Source organism: Hypanus sabinus, assembly GCF_030144855.1.
Source record: "Hypanus sabinus isolate sHypSab1 chromosome X1 unlocalized genomic scaffold, sHypSab1.hap1 SUPER_X1_unloc_22, whole genome shotgun sequence".
Taxonomy (NCBI): domain Eukaryota; kingdom Metazoa; phylum Chordata; class Chondrichthyes; order Myliobatiformes; family Dasyatidae; genus Hypanus; species Hypanus sabinus.
In genome coordinates, this window is record NW_026778971.1 from 246,726 (window position 1) to 264,596 (window position 17,871).

General features: G+C 49.4%; 1 protein-coding gene across 2 annotated transcripts in view; it reads right to left on the reverse strand.

Moving 5' to 3' along the window:
* The window catches only part of LOC132385640 (receptor activity-modifying protein 2-like), a 147,565-nt gene extending 132,245 nt beyond the window's left edge, over window positions 1-15,320 (reverse strand). The window contains exons 1-3 of one of the 2 annotated variants that reach the window (XM_059957825.1): window positions 15,218-15,298; window positions 9,986-10,060; window positions 7,555-7,635 (exon numbers count right to left, since the gene is read on the reverse strand). In XM_059957825.1, the coding sequence (XP_059813808.1) occupies window positions 7,555-7,635; window positions 9,986-10,060; window positions 15,218-15,263 (202 nt within the window). In that variant the 5' untranslated portion in view covers window positions 15,264-15,298. Of the gene's footprint in view, window positions 1-7,554; window positions 7,636-9,985; window positions 10,061-15,217 lie in introns of both variants that reach the window. The other variant, XM_059957826.1, reaches the window with a different exon arrangement.
* Window positions 15,321-17,871: the final 2,551 nt, after the last annotated feature.

The window sequence follows — 17,871 nt, forward strand, 5'->3', positions numbered from 1 at the left end:
CAGTATTACAGTGGAGGGGAAGGGAATTACAGAGGCGTGAGAGAGGAACTGGAAGAGAGAGGAAGTTGACTGGAAGGGATCACTAGCAGGGATGATGGTGGAGCAGCAGTGGATGGAGTTTCTGGGAGAAACTCGTAAGGTGCAGGACAGATACGTCCCAAAGAAGAAATATTCTAAAGACAGGGTGACACAACTGTGGCTGACAAGGGAAGTCAAAGCCAAACATACAAAGAAAAGGGAGGGTATGTAATAGAGTAAAAATTAGCCGGAAGTTAGAAGCTTTTAAATACCAACAAAAGGCAACAATAAGGCCATTAGGAGAAAAACTATGAAATATGAAAGTGAGAAGGCCTATAGTATCAGAGGGGGTGACAAAAGCTTTTGTTTTTAGATATAGAAAGAGTAAAGGAGAGAAGAGAGTGGATATTGGACCACTGGAAGCTGACATCTGGAGGGGTACTAATGGCGGAAGAGGGGGGGAGAAAAGAATGGTGGACAAATGTAACAGGTATTTTGCATCCACGTTCACTGAAGACATGAGAGTGTCGGGCAGCAGACACTCATTGTTGCCGTTACTAAGGAGAAGGCGCTTGGGAAGCTGAAAGATCTGGTGGATAAGTCAGCTGGACTAGGGTTATGAAAGGGGTGGCTGTAGAAATTGTGGAGGCGTGTGTAATGATCTTTCAAGATAATTTAGTAAGTAAATTACACCCAATCAATCTACTAACCGGTACACGTTTGGAATGTGGGTGGAAGCCCAGGCGGTCACGGGGAGAACATCCGGGAATTGAACCCTGGGGTCGCTGCCACCCCAAGTAAGTAATTTAGTAAGTATGCAGATGATAGGTGGCGTTGTGGATAATGAAGTAGGTTTTCAAACCTTGCAGAGAGATTTAGGCCAGTTCGAAGAGTGGGCTGAAAGATGGCAGATGGAGTTTAATGCTGATAAGTGTGAGATGCTACATTTTGGTAGGAATAATCAAAATAGGACATACATGGTAAATGGGAGGGCATTGAGGAATGCAGTAGAACAGAGTGACCAAGGAATAATGGTGCATAGTTCCCTGAAGGTGGAATCTCATGTGGGTAGGGTGGTGAAGAAAGCTTTTGGTATGCTGGCCTTTATAAATCAGAGCATTGAGTATAGGAGTTGGGATGTAATGTTAAAATTGTACAAGACATTGGTGAGGCCGAATTTGGAGTATTGTGTACAGTTCTGGTCACCAAACTATAGGAGAGATGTCAACAAAATAGAGAGAGTACAGAGGAGATTTACTAGAATGTTACCTGGGTTTCAGCACCTAAGTTACAGAGAAAGGTTGAACAAGTTAGGTCTTTATTCTTTGGAGCGTTGAAGGTTGAGGGGGGACTTGATAGAGGTATTTAAAATTATGAGAGGGATAGATAGAGTTGACGTGGATAGGCTTTTTCCATTGAGAGCAGGGGAGATTCAAACAAGAGGACATGAGTTGAGAGTTAGGGGGCAAAAGTTTAGGGATAACACGAGGGGGAATTTCTTTACTCAGAGAATGGTAGCTGTATGGAACGAGCTTCCAGTAGAAGTGTGTAGAGGCAGGTTCGGTATTGTCATTTAAAATAAAATTGGATAGGTATATGGACAGGAAAGGATTGGAGGGTTATGGGCTGAGTGCGGGTCGGTGGGACTAGGTGAGAGTAAGCGTTCAGCACAGACTGGAAGGGCTGAGACGGCCTGTTTCTGCGCTGTAATTGTTATATGGCTATAAGAATCACTGGATTCTGGCAATGGATTCCGGAGAACTGGAAAATTGCAAACATAACTCCACTTCTCAAGAAGGGAGGGAGGCAGAAGAAAGGAAATGATAGGCCGATGGAGCCTGACCTCAGTGAGATGTTTGGAGGCCATTTTTAAGGATGAGGCTTCAGGGCGCTTGAGAATAGGGCGAAGTGAGCTGAACAACCTGTTGGGATTCCTTGAAGAAATAATGAGCAGGACTGATAAAGGAGAATCAGTGAAGGTTGTGTACGGATTTTCAGAGGGCCTTCGATAAGGCGCCGCACACCAGGCAACAAAACGGAATTAGAAACGATTACAGGGAAGATTCCAGCACGTCCAGCATTTGCTGACTGAGAGGCAAAGAGTGGGAAGAAATGGAGCCTTTTGTGGTTGTCTGTCAGTGATGAGTGGTGTTCCACAGTGAACCATGTCGGAACCACTTCTTTTCAAGTTGTATGTCAATGATTTGGACGATGGAATTGATGGCTTTGTGGCCGAGTTGTATGTCAATGATTTGAATGACGGAATCGATGGCTTTGTGACCGTTATATGTCAATGATTTGGACGACGGAATCGATGGCTTTGTGGCCGAGTTGTATGTCAATGATTTGAATGACGGAATCGATGGCTTTGTGGCCGAGTTATATGTCAATGATTTGAATGACGGAATCGATGGCTTTGTGGCCGTTATATGTCAATGATTTGGACGACGGAATCGATGGCTTTGTGGCCGAGTTGTATGTCAATGATTTGGACGACGGAATCGATGGCTTTGTGGCCGAGTTGTATGTCAATGATTTGGACGACGGAATCGATGGCTTTGTGGCCGAGTTGTATGTCAATGATGTGGACGACGGAATCGATGGCTTTGTGGCCGAGTTGTATGTCAATGATTTGGATGACGGAATCGATGGCTTTGTGGCCGAGTTGTATGTCAATGATTTGGATGACGGAATCGATGGCTTTGTGGCCGAGTTGTATGTCAATGATGTGGACGACGGAATCGATGGCTTTGTGGCCGAGTTGTATGTCAATGATTTGGATGACGGAATCGATGGCTTTGTGGCCGAGTTGTATGTCAATGATTTGGATGACGGAATCGATGGCTTTGTGGCCGAGTTGTATGTCAATGATGTGGACGATGGAATCGATGGCTTTGTGGCCGAGTTGTATGTCAATGATTTGGATGACAGAATCAATGGCGTTGTGGCCGAGTTGTATGTCAATGATTTGGATGACGGAATCGATGGCTTTGTGGCCGAGTTGTATGTCAATGATTTGGATGACGGAATCGATGGCTTTGTGGCCGAGTTGTATGTCTATGATTTGGACGATGGAATCGATGGCTTTGTGGCCGAGTTGTATGTCAATGATTTGGACGACGGAATCGATGGCTTTGTGGCCGAGTTGTATGTCAATGATTTGGATGACGGAATCGATGGCTTTGTGGCCGAGTTGTATGTCAATGATTTGGACGATGGAATCGATGGCTTTGTGGCCGTTATATGTCAATGATTTGAATGACGGAATCGATGGCTTTGAGGCCAAGTTATATGTCAATGATTTGGACGATGGAATCGATGGCTTTGTGGCCGAGTTGTATGTCAATGATTTGGATGACGGAATCAATGGCTTTGTGGCCGAGTTGTATGTCAATGATGTGGATGACGGAATCGATGGCTTTGTGGCCGAGTTGTATGTCAATGATTTGGACGATGGAATCGATGGCTTTGTGGCCGTTATATGTCAATGATTTGAATGACGGAATCGATGGCTTTGAGGCCAAGTTATATGTCAATGATTTGGACGATGGAATCGATGGCTTTGTGGCCGAGTTGTATGTCAATGATTTGGATGACGGAATCGATGGCTTTGTGGCCGAGTTGTATGTCAATGATGTGGATGACGGAATCGATGGCTTTGTGGCCGAGTTGTATGTCAATGATTTGGACGACGGAATCGATGGCTTTGTGGCCGAGTTGTATGTCAATGATTTGGACGACGGAATCGATGGCTTTGTGGCCGAGTTGTATGTCAATGATGTGGACGACGGAATCGATGGCTTTGTGGCCGAGTTGTATGTCAATGATGTGGATGACGGAATCGATGGCTTTGTGGCCGAGTTGTATGTCAATGATTTGGACGACGGAATCGATGGCTTTGTGGCCGAGTTGTATGTCAATGATTTGGACGACGGAATCGATGGCTTTGTGGCCGAGTTGTATGTCAATGATTTGGACGACGGAATCGATGGCTTTGTGGCCGAGTTGTATGTCAATGATGTGGACGACGGAATCGATGGCTTTGTGGCCGAGTTGTATGTCAATGATGTGGATGACGGAATCGATGGCTTTGTGGCCGAGTTGTATGTCAATGATTTGGATGACGGAATCGATGGCTTTGTGGCCGAGTTGTATGTCAATGATTTGGATGACGGAATCGATGGCTTTGTGGCCGAGTTGTATGTCAATGATGTGGACGACGGAATCGATGGCGTTGTGGCCGAGTTGTATGTCAATGATTTGGATGACGGAATCGATGGCTTTGTGGCCGAGTTGTATGTCAATGATTTGGATGACGGAATCGATGGCTTTGTGGCCGAGTTGTATGTCAATGATTTGGATGACGGAATCGATGGCTTTGTGGCCGTTATATGTCAATGATTTGGACGACGGAATCGATGGCTTTGTGGCCAAGTTGTATGTCAATGATTTGGATGACGGAATCGATGGCTTTGTGGCTGAGTTGTATGTCAATGATTTGGATGACGGAATCAATGGCTTTGTGGCTGAGTTATATGTCAATGATTTGGACGACGGAATCGATGGCTTTGTGGCCGAGTTATATGTCAATGATTTGGACAATGGAATCGATGGCTTTGTGGCCGTGTTGTATGTCAATGATTTGAATGATGGAATCGATGGCTTTGTGGCCGAGTTGTATGTCAATGATGTGGACGACGGAATCGATGGCTTTGTGGCTGAGTTGTATGTCAATGATTTGAATGATGGAATCGATGGCTTTGTGGCCGTTATATGTCAATGATTTGAATGACGGAATCGATGGCTTTGTGGCCGTGTTGTATGTCAATGATTTGAATGACAGAATCGATGGCTTTGTGGCCGAGTTGTATGTCAATGATTTGGATGACGGAATCGATGGCTTTGTGGCCAAGTTTGAGGATGATACAAAGATGGGTGGAGGGGCAGATAGTGTTAAGGAACAACTTAGATTGAGAGAGTGGATGAAGAAGTGGCAAATGGAATACAGTGTGGTCATGCACTTTGGTCGAAGGAATAAAAGCATAGACTATTCGCTAAACGGGGAGAAATTTCAAAAATCAGGGGCGCAAAGTGACTCGGGAGTCCTCGTGCAGGATTTGCAGGATTTGCTAACTTGCAGGTTGAGCCAGTGGTGAGGACAACAAATGAAACGCTGGCATTCGAATCGAGAGGACGAGAGTATAAAAGGGAGGATGTGATGCTGAGGTTCATTGTGCCATTGGTCCGAAAACGGTTGGAATATTGTGAGCAGTTTGGGGCTCTTATCGAAGAAAAGATGTCCTGGCATTAGAGAGGTTCCAGAGGAGGGTGACGAGAATAAAAGGTTAACTTATGAGGAGCATTTGATGGTTTGGGGCCAGTGACAGTGTTGTTAATCGTTCAGAGTTCCCTGTGTTTCTCTCAAGCGACTCAAGTGGCGGTCTCATGCCTTCGTGAAGTTTATTTCGATAGGCTCAGCGATTCTGTGTGACCTGTGTTATTTAGTGGGGGAGTCTAGGACCAGAGGACTCAGATAGAGTGGATGTGGAGAGGATGTTTCCTATACTGGGGGAGTCTAGGACCAGAGGACACTGATAGAGTGGATGTGGAGAGGATGTTTCCTACAGTGGGGGAGTCTCGGACCTGAGGACTCAGATAGAGTGGATGTGGAGAGGATATTTCCTATAGTGGGAGAGTCTCGGACCACAGACAGAGTGGGTGTGGAGAGGATGTTTCCTATTGTGGGAGAGTCTAGGAACAGAGGACACAGATAGAGTGGGTGTGGAGAGGATGTTTCCTACAGTGGGGGAGTCTAGGACCAGAGGACACAGATGGAGTGGATGTGGAGAGGATGTTTCCTATAGTGGGGGAGTCTCGGACCAGAGGGCACAGATAGAGTGGATGTGGAGAGGATGTTTCCTATAGTGGGGGAGTCTCGGACCAGAGGACACAGATAGAGTGGATGTGGAGAGGATGTTTCCTGCAGTGGGGGAGTCTCGGACCAGAGGACACAGATAGAGTGGATGTGGAGAGGATGTTTCCTACAGTGGGGGAGTCTCGGACCTGAGGACACAGATAGAGTGGATGTAGAGAGGATGTTTCCTATAGTAAGGGGAGTCTAGGACCAGAGGACACAGACAGATTGGATGTGGAGAATGTTTCCTATAGTGGGGGAGTCTTGGACCAGAGGACACAGATAGAGTGGATGTGGACAGGATGTTTCCTATAGTGGGTGAGTCTAGGACCAGAGGACACAGATAGAGTGAATGTGGAGAGGATGTTTCCTTCAGTGGGGGAGTCTAGGACCAGAGGACACAGATAGAGTGGATGTGGAGAGGATGTTTCCTATAGTGGGCGAGTCTAAGACCAGAGGACACAGATAGAGTGGATGTGGAGAGGATGTTTCCTATAGTGGGGGAGTCTAGGACCAGAGGGCACAGATAGAGTGGATGTGGAGAGGATGTTTCCTATAGTGGGGGAGTCTAGGACCAGAGGACACAGATAGAGTGGATATGGAGAGGATGTTTCCTATAGTGGGGGAGTCTAGGACCAGAGGACACAGATAGAGTGGATGTGGAGAGGATGTTTCCTATAGTGGGGGAGTCTAGGACCAGAGGACACAGATAGAGTGGATGTGGAGAGGATGTTTCCTGTAGTGGGAGAGTCCAGGACCAGAGGACACAGATAGAGTGGATGTGGAGAGGATGTTTCCTATACTGGGGGAGTCTAGGACCAGAGGACACTGATAGAGTGGATGTGGAGAGGATGTTTCCTATACTGGGGGAGTCTAGGACCAGAGGACACTGATAGAGTGGATGTGGAGAGGATGTTTCCTGTAGTGGGGGAGTCTAGGACCAGAGGACACAGATAGAGTGGATGTGGAGAGGATGTTTGCAATAGTGGGGGAGTTTAGATTAATGGGCATTTCCTCAGAATGGAAATGAGGAGGAATTTCTTTGGCCAGAGGGAGGTGAATCTGTGAAAGTGATTCCCGCAGGTGACACGGGGCTGGGGGGGGGGGGTTCCAAGTCATTGGGGTGTATTGAATGTGGAGGTCGATAGGTTCCTGTTTAGTCAGACTGTCAGACGTTACGGGGAGAAGACAGGAGAATGGGGTCTAGAGAGATAGTAAGGGACAGTGGGCCGAATGGCCTAATTCTCCTTGGTTAATTGTTGATTTGTCAGGGTATAGAAGGTTAAGGGGAGGAGGATCAGCCGCGATGGAACGTGGAGCAGACTTGATGGGCCGAGTGGCCTAGTTCTAATGGTGTTGTGGTCTGCACTCTGCTCGCAACTGAGGGACTGATACCAACACCATCCTCCCGTCCCGGCGGGACAACCCCATGGTCCACGGACAGTCCGTCCAACTCCACAGGAGCCTCCCACACTGACCTCGATGAGTCATCCCTCATTGGACTCCTCACTGAGTGCTGGCAAAGCCAGAATGCCCCTCTCCCCCTCCGCCTCCCTCTCTCGTTCTCCCGCCCTCCCTCCGGGGTCTCTGGCCGCGTGTATCCCCGCATCGAGGGGACTCACCTGTGAAGAATGACGGATCGAGGTCGGAGTTAGACATCCCCGTTCCATTCTGCTGCAGGAGGGTCTCATTGCCGCCGCCAGCTGGAGGTGGGGAGGGGTGGGGAGACAGGAGCGAGAGATATCAGCCGTCGGGGGCCATGGGCACTGAGGGGGTAGGGAGAGGGAGAGTGCGAAAGACTGCGGGTCAGTGGTCATAAGGGGACTGGGAGGAAGGAAGGTTTGCTTGGTGTGGGACCGGGTGTGAGGATGTGTTCTCCATTTAGGACAATTTCCTGCGTGTCTTGCTGTTCCCAGATAAACCGAGCTCAGGAAATGGTGGAACAATGGAGAAAACACAGAGACCTGATTCAGCATTATGTCAGCGAGTCTGTCTCTGTGAGTACACTATAGTGCGTGTGTGCGAGAGATTGTGTGGTGTGTGATTGTGAGTGCGTGTATGTTTATGTGTCTTTGTGCTTGAGTGAGTGTGTGCGCCTGTGTGTGATTGTGAGTGTGTGCGCTTGTGTGTGATTGTGAGTGTGTGAGTCTGTGTGCAATTGTGTGTGAGCGTGTGAGTGTGTTTGTGTGTGTGTGCTTGTGTGAGCGTGTGAGTGTGTTTGTGTGTGTGTGCTTGTGTGAGCGTGTGAGTGTGTTTGTGTGTGTGTGCGTGTGTGTTAGAGTGTGAGTGTTTGTGTTGATGCGTATGTGTGTTTGTGCGTGGCAGTGTGTGTGATTTTGAGTGCGTGTGTCAGTGTGTTGTGTATGTCAGTGTGAGTGCGTGTGTGTTAGAGTGTGAGTGTTTGTGTTGATATGTATGTGTGTTTGTGCGTGGCAGTGTGTGTGATTTTGAGTGCGTGTGTCAGTGTGTTTGTGCGTGGCAGTGTGTGTACGTGTGTGTTAGAGTGTGAGTGTTTGTGTTGATATGTGTGTGTGTTTGTGCGTGGCAGTGTGTGTGATTTTGAGTGCGTGTGTCAGTGTGTTTGTGCGTGGCAGTGTGTGTACGTGTGTGTTAGAGTGTGAGTGTTTGTGTTGATATGTGTGTGTGTTTGTGCGTGGCAGTGTGTGTGATTTTGAGTGCGTGTGTCAGTGTGTTGTGTATGTCAGTGTGTGTGCGTGTGTGTTAGAGTGTGAGTGTTTGTGTTGATGCGTATGTGTGTTTGTGCGTGGCAGTGTGTGTGATTTTGAGTGCGTGTGTCAGTGTGTTTGTGCGTGGCAGTGTGTGTGATTTTGAGTGCGTGTGTCAGTGTGTTTGTGCGTGGCAGTGTGTGTACGTGTGTGTTAGAGTGTGAGTGTTTGTGTTGATGCGTGTGTGTGTTTGTGCGTGGCAGTGTGTGTGATTTTGAGTGCGTGTGTCAGTGTGTTTGTGCGTGGCAGTGTGTGTGATTTTGAGTGCGTGTGTCAGTGTGTTTGTGCGTGGCAGTGTGTGTACGTGTGTGTTAGAGTGTGAGTGTTTGTGTTGATGCGTATGTGTGTTTGTGCGTGGCAGTGTGTGTGATTTTGAGTGCGTGTGTCAGTGTGTTTGTGCGTGGCAGTGTGTGTACGTGTGTGTTAGAGTGTGAGTGTTTGTGTTGATGCGTGTGTGTGTTTGTGCGTGGCAGTGTGTGTGATTTTGAGTGCGTGTGTCAGTGTGTTTGTGCGTGGCAGTGTGTGTACGTGTGTGTTAGAGTGTGAGTGTTTGTGTTGATGCGTATGTGTGTTTGTGCGTGGCAGTGTGTGTGATTTTGCGTGCGTGTGTCAGTGTGAGTGCGTGTGTGTTAGAGTGTGAGTGTTTGTGTTGATGCGTGTGTGTGTTTGTGCGTGGCAGTGTGTGTGATTTTGCGTGCGTGTGTCAGTGTGTGTGCGTGTGTGTTAGAGTGTGAGTGTTTGTGTTGATGCGTGTGTGTGTTTGTGCGTGGCAGTGTGTGTGATTTTGAGTGCGTGTGTCAGTGTGTTGTGTATGTCAGTGTGTGTGCGTGTGTGTTTATGTGTGCGCAGGTGTGCATCAGTCCCACCAGGGCCAGGATGTGACCCAGTGACAACCGATTTCTCCAAAGTCAGAACGGCGCCTATGCTCATCGCCACAGGGGCCGTGAAAAAGCTATCTCGTAGCACCGCCACGGGTGTCAGAAACACGAAGGCCGGTGACAGCTGACTGGATAGAGATGACAAGAGCTGGAGACTTTTGCCCCCAGAGCAGAAATGGCTCATACGAGGGGGGTGGGTGGGCGTAGTTGTAAGGTGATGGGTGGAAAGTTTAGGTGGGGGAGTTCAGTTTTTTTTTAAATGGGGAGTGCCGGGTGTGTGGAACGCCCCTCCAGGAGTGGTGGTAGGGGCAGAGAAACGGAGAGGGGGTGGGGGGGGAAGCGTCGGGTTCGCCTTGCGCCGGGCTGAAAGGCTGTTCGAAGCGACACCGGGAGGAACGCGTGTAGAACACAAAAGTTCAAAGTTCAAAGTTCAAGGTAAAACTTATTACCAGGGTTAGGGTTAGGGTCACCACCTGCAACCCCGATATTCTCTCTCTGTGGGCACACATCTCCAGAAACAGTAACTGTAAGCAAAGAGATGTACACACCAGGAACTGTGAACTGTAAACAAGCTGCACAAATGCAGATATGGGTAAATAGCAATAAATAACGAGCATGAAATGATGAGACGACAAGGTCCTCAGAAAAGTTCAGTCCTCCCTGACGGTCAAGAGCCTGATGGTTGAGGGGTAATAACTGTTCCTGAACCTGGCGGTGTGGGTCCTGAGGCTCCTGTACCTCCTTCCTGATGGTTGAGGGGTAATAACTGTTCCTGAACCTGGTGGTGTGGGTCCTGAGGCTCCTGTACCTCCTTCCTGATGGTTGAGGGGTAATAACTATTTCTGAACCTGGTGGTGTGGGCCCTGAGGCTCCTGTACCTCCTTCCTGATGGTTGAGGGGTAATAACTGTTCCTGAACCTGGTGGCGTGGGTCCTGAGGCTCCGGTACCTCCTTCCTGATGGTTGAGGGGGTAATAACTGTTCCTGAACATGGTAGTGTGGGTCCTGAGACTCCTGTACCTCCTTCCTGATGGTTGAGGGGTAATAACTGTTCCTGAACCTGGTGGTGTGGGTCCTGAGGCTCCTGTACCTCCTTCCTGATGGTTGAGGGGTAATAACTGTTCCTGAACCTGGTGGTGTGGGTCCTGAGGCTCCTGTACCTCCTTCCTGATGGTTGAGGGGTAATAACTGTTCCTGAACCTGGTGGTGTGGGTCCTGAGGCTCCTGTACCGCCTTCCTGATGGTTGAGGGGTAGTAACAGTTGTTGAACCTGGTGGTGTGGGTCCTGAGGCTCCTGTACCTCCTTCCTGATGGTTGAGGGGTAGTAACAGTTGTTGAACCTGGTGGTGTGGGTCCTGAGGCTCCTGTACCTCCTTCCTGATGGTTGAGGGGTAATAACTGTCCCTGAACCTGGTGGTGTGGGCCCTGAGGCTCCTGTACCTCCTTCCTGATGGTTGAGGGGTAATAACTGTAACTGAACCTGGTGGTGTGGGAACTGAGGCTCCTGTACCTCCTTCCTGATGGTTGAGGGGTAATAACTGTTCCTGACCCTGGTGGTGTGGGTCCTGAGGCTCCTGTACCTCCTTCCTGATGGTTGAGGGGTAATAACTGTCCCTGAACCTGGTGGTGTGGGTCCTGAGGCTTCTGTACCTCCTTCCTGATGGTTGAGGGGTAATAACTGTCCCTGAACCTGGTGGTGTGGGTCCTGAGGCAGCAGCGATAAAAGAGCACGGCCTGAGTGGTGAGGATTTTTTATGTCGGACGCTGCTTCTCTACGGCAATGTTTCACGCAGATGTGCTCAATGGTTGGGAGGGTTTCTACCCGTGATGTACTGGGCCGAGTCCACTACCTTTTCTAGGATTTTCCACTCAAAGCCGTTGGTGTTCCCCGTACCGGGCCGAAATGCAGCCAAGTCAGGCACTTCCCAGCACACATCGAGAGAAGCTTGTCAAAGTTTTCGACGACAAACCAAACCTCCACAGACTGAATAGAGGAACTATCAAACTTCCTTTGCAATTACGTTTACATGACGGGGCCGGGACAGGTCCTCTGGGATAGTGACACCCGGGAATTTAAATTTCACTGACCCTCTCCGCCTCTGATCCTCCGATGATTTCTGGCTCACGGATCCCCTGGTTTCCCTCTCCCGAAGTCCACAATCAGCTCCCTGGACGTTGAGAGAGAGGTTGTCGTTATCACAGCACTCAGCCGGGTTTTCAATCTCCGTCCTGTGTGCTGATCCATCACCGGCGTTGATACGGCGGTGGCATCTGGTGTTGGAGCTGCGCTTAGCCACACGGTCAAAGCGATTAGACTGGGGGGGGGGGGGGCGGGAGGAAGTACAGATTCCAGCAGTGCTCCTGCGCTGATCGAGATTGTGGACGAGATTATTATTTTTTTTTTGGCCGATCCAAGCTGACTGGGGTCCACAAGTGAGGAAATCCGGGAGCCGATTGCACAAGGGCTGATTGAGGCCCTGGTCTTGGAGTTCGCTGGTCAGCTCCGATGGGGTTAAATGCCAAGCTGTAATCGCCAAAGAGCATCCCGTCGTGTGTCGCTTTGCTGTCCGGGGGGGGGTCCAGGACGTTTCGTGTCGAGGTGCTGAATGGTGGGGAGGGTTTGACCCATAAGGTATAGGAGCAGAAGTAGGCCATTCAGCCCATCGAGTCTGCTCCGTCATTCAATCATGGGCTGATCCAATTCTTCCAGTCATCCCCACTCCCCTGCCTTCTCCCCATTCCCTGGCTAATCAAGAACCCATCTATCTCACCCAGTGACTTGGCCTCCGCAGCTGCTCGCGGCAACAACTACCACAGATTTACCACCCTCTGACTTTCTCCACATCTCAGTTCTAAATGGACCTCCTTCAATCCTGAAGTCGTGTCCTCTTGTCCTAGGATCCCCTACCACGGGAAATAATTTTTCCATACCTAATCTGTTCAGGCCTTCTAACATGTAGAATGTTTCTATGAGATCCCCCCCTCATTCTCCTGAACTCCAGGGAATACAGCCCAAGAGCTGCCAGACGTTCCTCACACGGTAACCCTTTCATTCCTGGAATCATTCTCGTGAATCTTCTCTGAACCCTCTCCAATGTCAGTACATCCTTTCTAAAATAAGGAGCCCAAAACTGCACACAATACTCCAAGTGTGGTCTAACGAGTGCCTTATAGAGCCTCAACATCACATCACATCTTATATTCTATACCCCTAGAAATGAATGCTAACACTGCATTTGCCTCCTTCACAGCCAACTCAACCTGGAGGTTAACCTTTAGGGTGTCCTGCACAAAGACACCCAAGTCCCTTTGCATCTCTGCATTTTGAATTCTTTCTCCATTTAAATAATAGTCTGCCCATTTATTTCTTCCACCAAAGTGCATGACCATACACTTTCCAACATTGTATTTCATTTGCCACTTCTTTGCCCATTCCCCTAAACTATCTAAGTTTCTCTGCAGGCTCTCTGTTTTCTCAACACTACCCGCTCCTCCACCTATCTTTGTATCATCGGCAAATTTAGCCACAAATCCATTAACGCGGTAGTCCAAATCATTGACATAATCCATTAATACCGCAGTCCAAGTCATTGAGATAATCCATTAATACCGCAGTCCAAGTCATTGACATAATCCATTAATACCGCAGTCCAAATCATTGAGATAATCCATTAATACCGCAGTCCAAGTCATTGACATAATCCATTAATACCGCAGTCCGTCATTGAGATAATCCATTAATACCGCAGTCCAAATCATTGACATAATCCATTAATACCGCAGTCCAAATCATTGAGATAATCCATTAATACCGCAGTCCAAATCATTGACATAATCCATTAATACCGCAGTCCAAATCATTGAGATAATCCATTAATACCGTAGTCCAAGTCATTGAGATAATCCATTAATACCGCAGTCCAAATCATTGACATAATCCATTAATACCGCAGTCCAAATCACTGAGATAATCCATTAATACCGCAGTCCAAATCATTGACATAATCCATTAATACCGCAGTCCAAGTCATTGACATAATCCATTAATACCGCAGTCCAAGTCATTGAGATAATCCATTAATACCGCAGTCCAAGTCATTGACATAATCCATTAATACCGCAGTCCAAGTCATTGAGATAATCCATTAATACCGCAGTCCAAGTCATTGACATAATCCATTAATACCGCAGTCCAAGTCATTGAGATAATCCATTAATACCGCAGTCCGTCATTGACATAATCCATTAATACCGCAGTCCAAATCATTGAGATAATCCATTAATACCGCAGTCCAAGTCATTGACATAATCCATTAATACCGCAGTCCAAATCATTGACATAATCCATTAATACCGCAGTCCAAGTCATTGACATAATCCATTAATACCGCAGTCCAAATCATTGAGATAATCCATTAATACCGCAGTCCAAGTCATTGACATAATCCATTAATACCGCAGTCCAAGTCATTGAGATAATCCATTAATACCGCAGTCCAAATCATTGAGATAATCCATTAATACCGCAGTCCGTCATTGACATAATCCATTAATACCGCAGTCCAAATCATTGAGATAATCCATTAATACCGCAGTCCAAGTCATTGACATAATCCATTAATACCGCAGTCCAAGTCATTGACATAATCCATTAATACCGCAGTCCAAGTCATTGACATAATCCATTAATACCGCAGTCCAAATCATTGACATAATCCATTAATACCGCAGTCCAAGTCATTGACATAATCTATTAATACCGCAGTCCAAGTCATTGACATAATCCATTAATACCGCAGTCCAAGTCATTGACCCGTGATGTACTGGGCCGAATCCACCACCTTTCATAGGATTTTCCACCCAAATTCACTGGTTAGTCAACACACCTTAAGGTTCTTTCTCAGAATGGAGGGTCGGGTCAGCATTGTTATTGTCGTTTCTGTAAAGATCTGGGATGTCATTGTCCTCTGGGAGGACAGCAAGTGACAAGACCTTGTCGATAGTGCAGAAGGTTATCTTCGATCACGGGGGGTGATCTCGATCAGTTAGGGAGGTGGGCCGAACCGCGGCAAACGGATTTCAATGCAGCCGAGTGTGAGTGTGAGTTTTGTGAAGTTGAAGCAGCTTGAAGCGCGAGCGGGGAGTACGAGTGCATGCCGTGAGCGTCGTCGCGGGCCGTGGGGGGGGGGGGGGGTGAGAAGGCGGGGTCCTTACGTTGCAGTCGTCGAGGTCATTGGTGAGGTCTCCGAATACTCTTTGTTCAGCCTGCGGTCGGAAAGACGCGGCTAAAATGGAACGAGTTCGGAGTAGGTTTACTGCGATGTGGCCAGGACCAGAGTTATAGGGAAGGCTCGGACAGACACAGAAAAACATAGGATACGGGGAAACACAGGACATGCAGGAAAAAACAGGGCATTCTGAGAAACGCGAGACCCATATAAAGTGCAGAAACACCGAGTTTACAGGTAAATGCCCCTCTGCAGAAACCTGTGTGGCGTTCGGGGGAAGGTCAGGCTGCATGCAAAGACAGCCACAGTAAGACGCAGACCCTGCCCGTGTGCCGGGCGTGCACATTCAGTCAGGGGAACAACTGGTTTTGGGGATTTCTGCTGCGTGTCAACCTCCCGAGCCCGGGACCGTCCAGCTCGGGGGCCGGGTGGCCGGGCAGGGCCCGCGACTCACCTGAGAGAGACGCCAGGGTCAGTAAGAAGCAGGCACGGGTCAACATGCTCGCAGACGCTCCCGTCACCGACTGTGGGGTCGAAGTTGCTCTCGAGTCAGTGACCAGTGAGGAAACAGGAAACTTTAGGCGTGGAACTTCCCAATCACACAAAGAGACAAGCGCACGCCCAGAGGAGCCAGCAGCTTTAACCCTTCCATCGCCCGGAGAACGCGTTCTCCAGGGCAATTGAACTTAGAAATCTACAGCACATTACAGGCCCTTCGGCCCACAATGTTGTACCGACCCTGTAACCTACTCGAGAAAATGCCCAGAATTTCCCTACTGCATCGCCCTCTATTTCGCTAAGACCTATGTACCTATCTAAAAGTCTCTTAAAAGACCCTATCGTATCCGCCTCCACCACCGTTGCCGGCAGCCCATTCCACACACTCACCACTCTCTGAGTAAAAAACTTACCCCCGACATCTCCTCTGTACCTACTCCCCAGCACTTTAAACCTGTGCCCTCTCATGTTAGCCATTTCAGCCCTGGGGAAAAGCCTCTGACTATCCACACGATCAGTGCCTCTCATCATCTTGAACACCTCTGTCAGGTCACCTCTCGTCCTCCGTCGCTCCGAGGAGAAAAGGCCGAGTTCACTCAACCTATTCTCCTGAGGCATCCTCCCCAATCCAGGCAACATCCTTGTAAATCTCCTCTGCACCCTTTCTATGGCTTCCACCTCGTTCCCACAACTGAGCACCGCGCTCTGAATGTCCTGCCCAGGACATCCCCCACATCGGAGACTCGATTTTCACGGCAGCCTCAGTGGAAGGCGCGTCGACTGGTCCCAGAGCAGCAAACCGCCTCTCCCCGATGTCAGTACGAAGCTGCTGGTGTTTGAGAGAGATATTGATCCAGTGATTCACAGAGAGCAAAAGCACAGGAATAGTCTCGTCCATGCCAAACTATTACTCTTGGGGCCATAACTTACCTCAGCACAGAAACCGGCCCTTCGGCCCATCTATGTGGAACTGAATTTAGGTACCGAGAGTTAATGTTACAGCTATATCGGACCCTGGTCCGACCCCACTCGGAGTACTGTGCTCAGTTCTGGTCGCCTCACTACGGGAAGGACGTGGAAACCATAGAAAGGGTGCAGAGGAGATTCACAAGGATGTTGCCTGGATTGGGGAGCATGCCTTAGGAGAATAGGTTGAGTGAACTCAGCCTTTTCTCCTTGGAGCGATGGAGGATGAGAGGTGACCTGATAGAGGGGTACAAGATGATGAGAGGCATTGATCGTGTGGAGAGTCAGAGGCTTTTTCCCAGGGCTGAAATGGCTGCCACAAGAGGACACAGGTTTAAGGTGCTGGGGAGGAGGTACAGAGGAGATGTCGGGGGTAAGTTTTTTACTCAGAGAGTGGTGAGTGTGTGGAATGGGCTGCTGGCAACGGTGGTGGAGGCTGATATGATAGGGACTTTTAAGAGACTCCTGGATAGGTACATGGAGCTTAGAAAAATAGAGGGCTATGGGTAAGCCTAGTAACTTCTACGGTAGAGACATGCTCGGCACAGCATTGTGGGCTGAAGGGCCTGTATTGTGCTGGAGGTTTTCCATGATTCTATATTTCTAGTCCATGCCAAACTATTAATGTCAGAGGCAAAAAGCAGTACAGCACAGAATCTGGCCCTTTGGCCCATCTAGTCCAGGCTAAACCGTGATCAGTCCCACACGGAATACAATGGTAGGCCTCACCAACATCTGGCACAATTTCAACCGCAGCCCAGCTCCTGTCCTCAGCGCACTGACCTATGAAGGCCAGTGCGCCAAAAGCTTCCCGACCCTGCCTACCTGTAATGAGAGAACCCGTACTCCCAGATCCCTCAGCTCCACCACGCTCCTCGGTGCCCGACCGTTCACTGCGTCAAACCCACCCTGGCTGGTTCTTCCAGATCCCTCTGCTCCCCCACGCTCCTCGGTGCCCGACCGTTCGCTGCGTCAAACCCACCCTGGCTGGTTCTTCCAGATCCCTCTGCTCCCCCACGCTCCTCGGTGCCCGACCGTTCGCTGCGTCAAACCCACCCTGGCTGGTTCTTCCAGATCCCTCTGCTCCCCCACGCTCCTCGGTGCCCGACCGTTCGCTGCGTCAAACCCACCCTGGCTGGTTCTTCCAGATCCCTCTGCTCCCCCACGCTCCTCGGTGCCCGACCGTTCACTGCGTCAAACCCACCCTGGCTGGTTCTTCCAGATCCCTATTCTCCCCCACGCTCCTCGGTGCCCGACCGTTCGCTGCGTCAAACCCACCCTGGCTGGTTCTTCCAGATCCCTCTGCTCCACCACGCTCCTCGGTGCCCGACCGTTCACTGCGTCAAACCCACCCTGGCTGGTTCTTCCAGATCCCTCTGCTCCCCCACGCTCCTCGGTGCCCGACCGTTCGCTGCGTCAAACCCACCCTGGCTGGTTCTTCCAGATCCCTCTGCTCCCCCACGCTCCTCGGTGCCCAACCGTTCACTGCGTCAAACCCACCCTGGCTGGTTCTTCCAGATCCCTCTGCTCCCCCACGCTCCTCGGTGCCCGACCGTTCGCTGCGTCAAACCCACCCTGGCTGGTTCTTCCAGATCCCTCTGCTCCCCCACGCTCCTCGGTGCCCGACCGTTCGCTGCGTCAAAC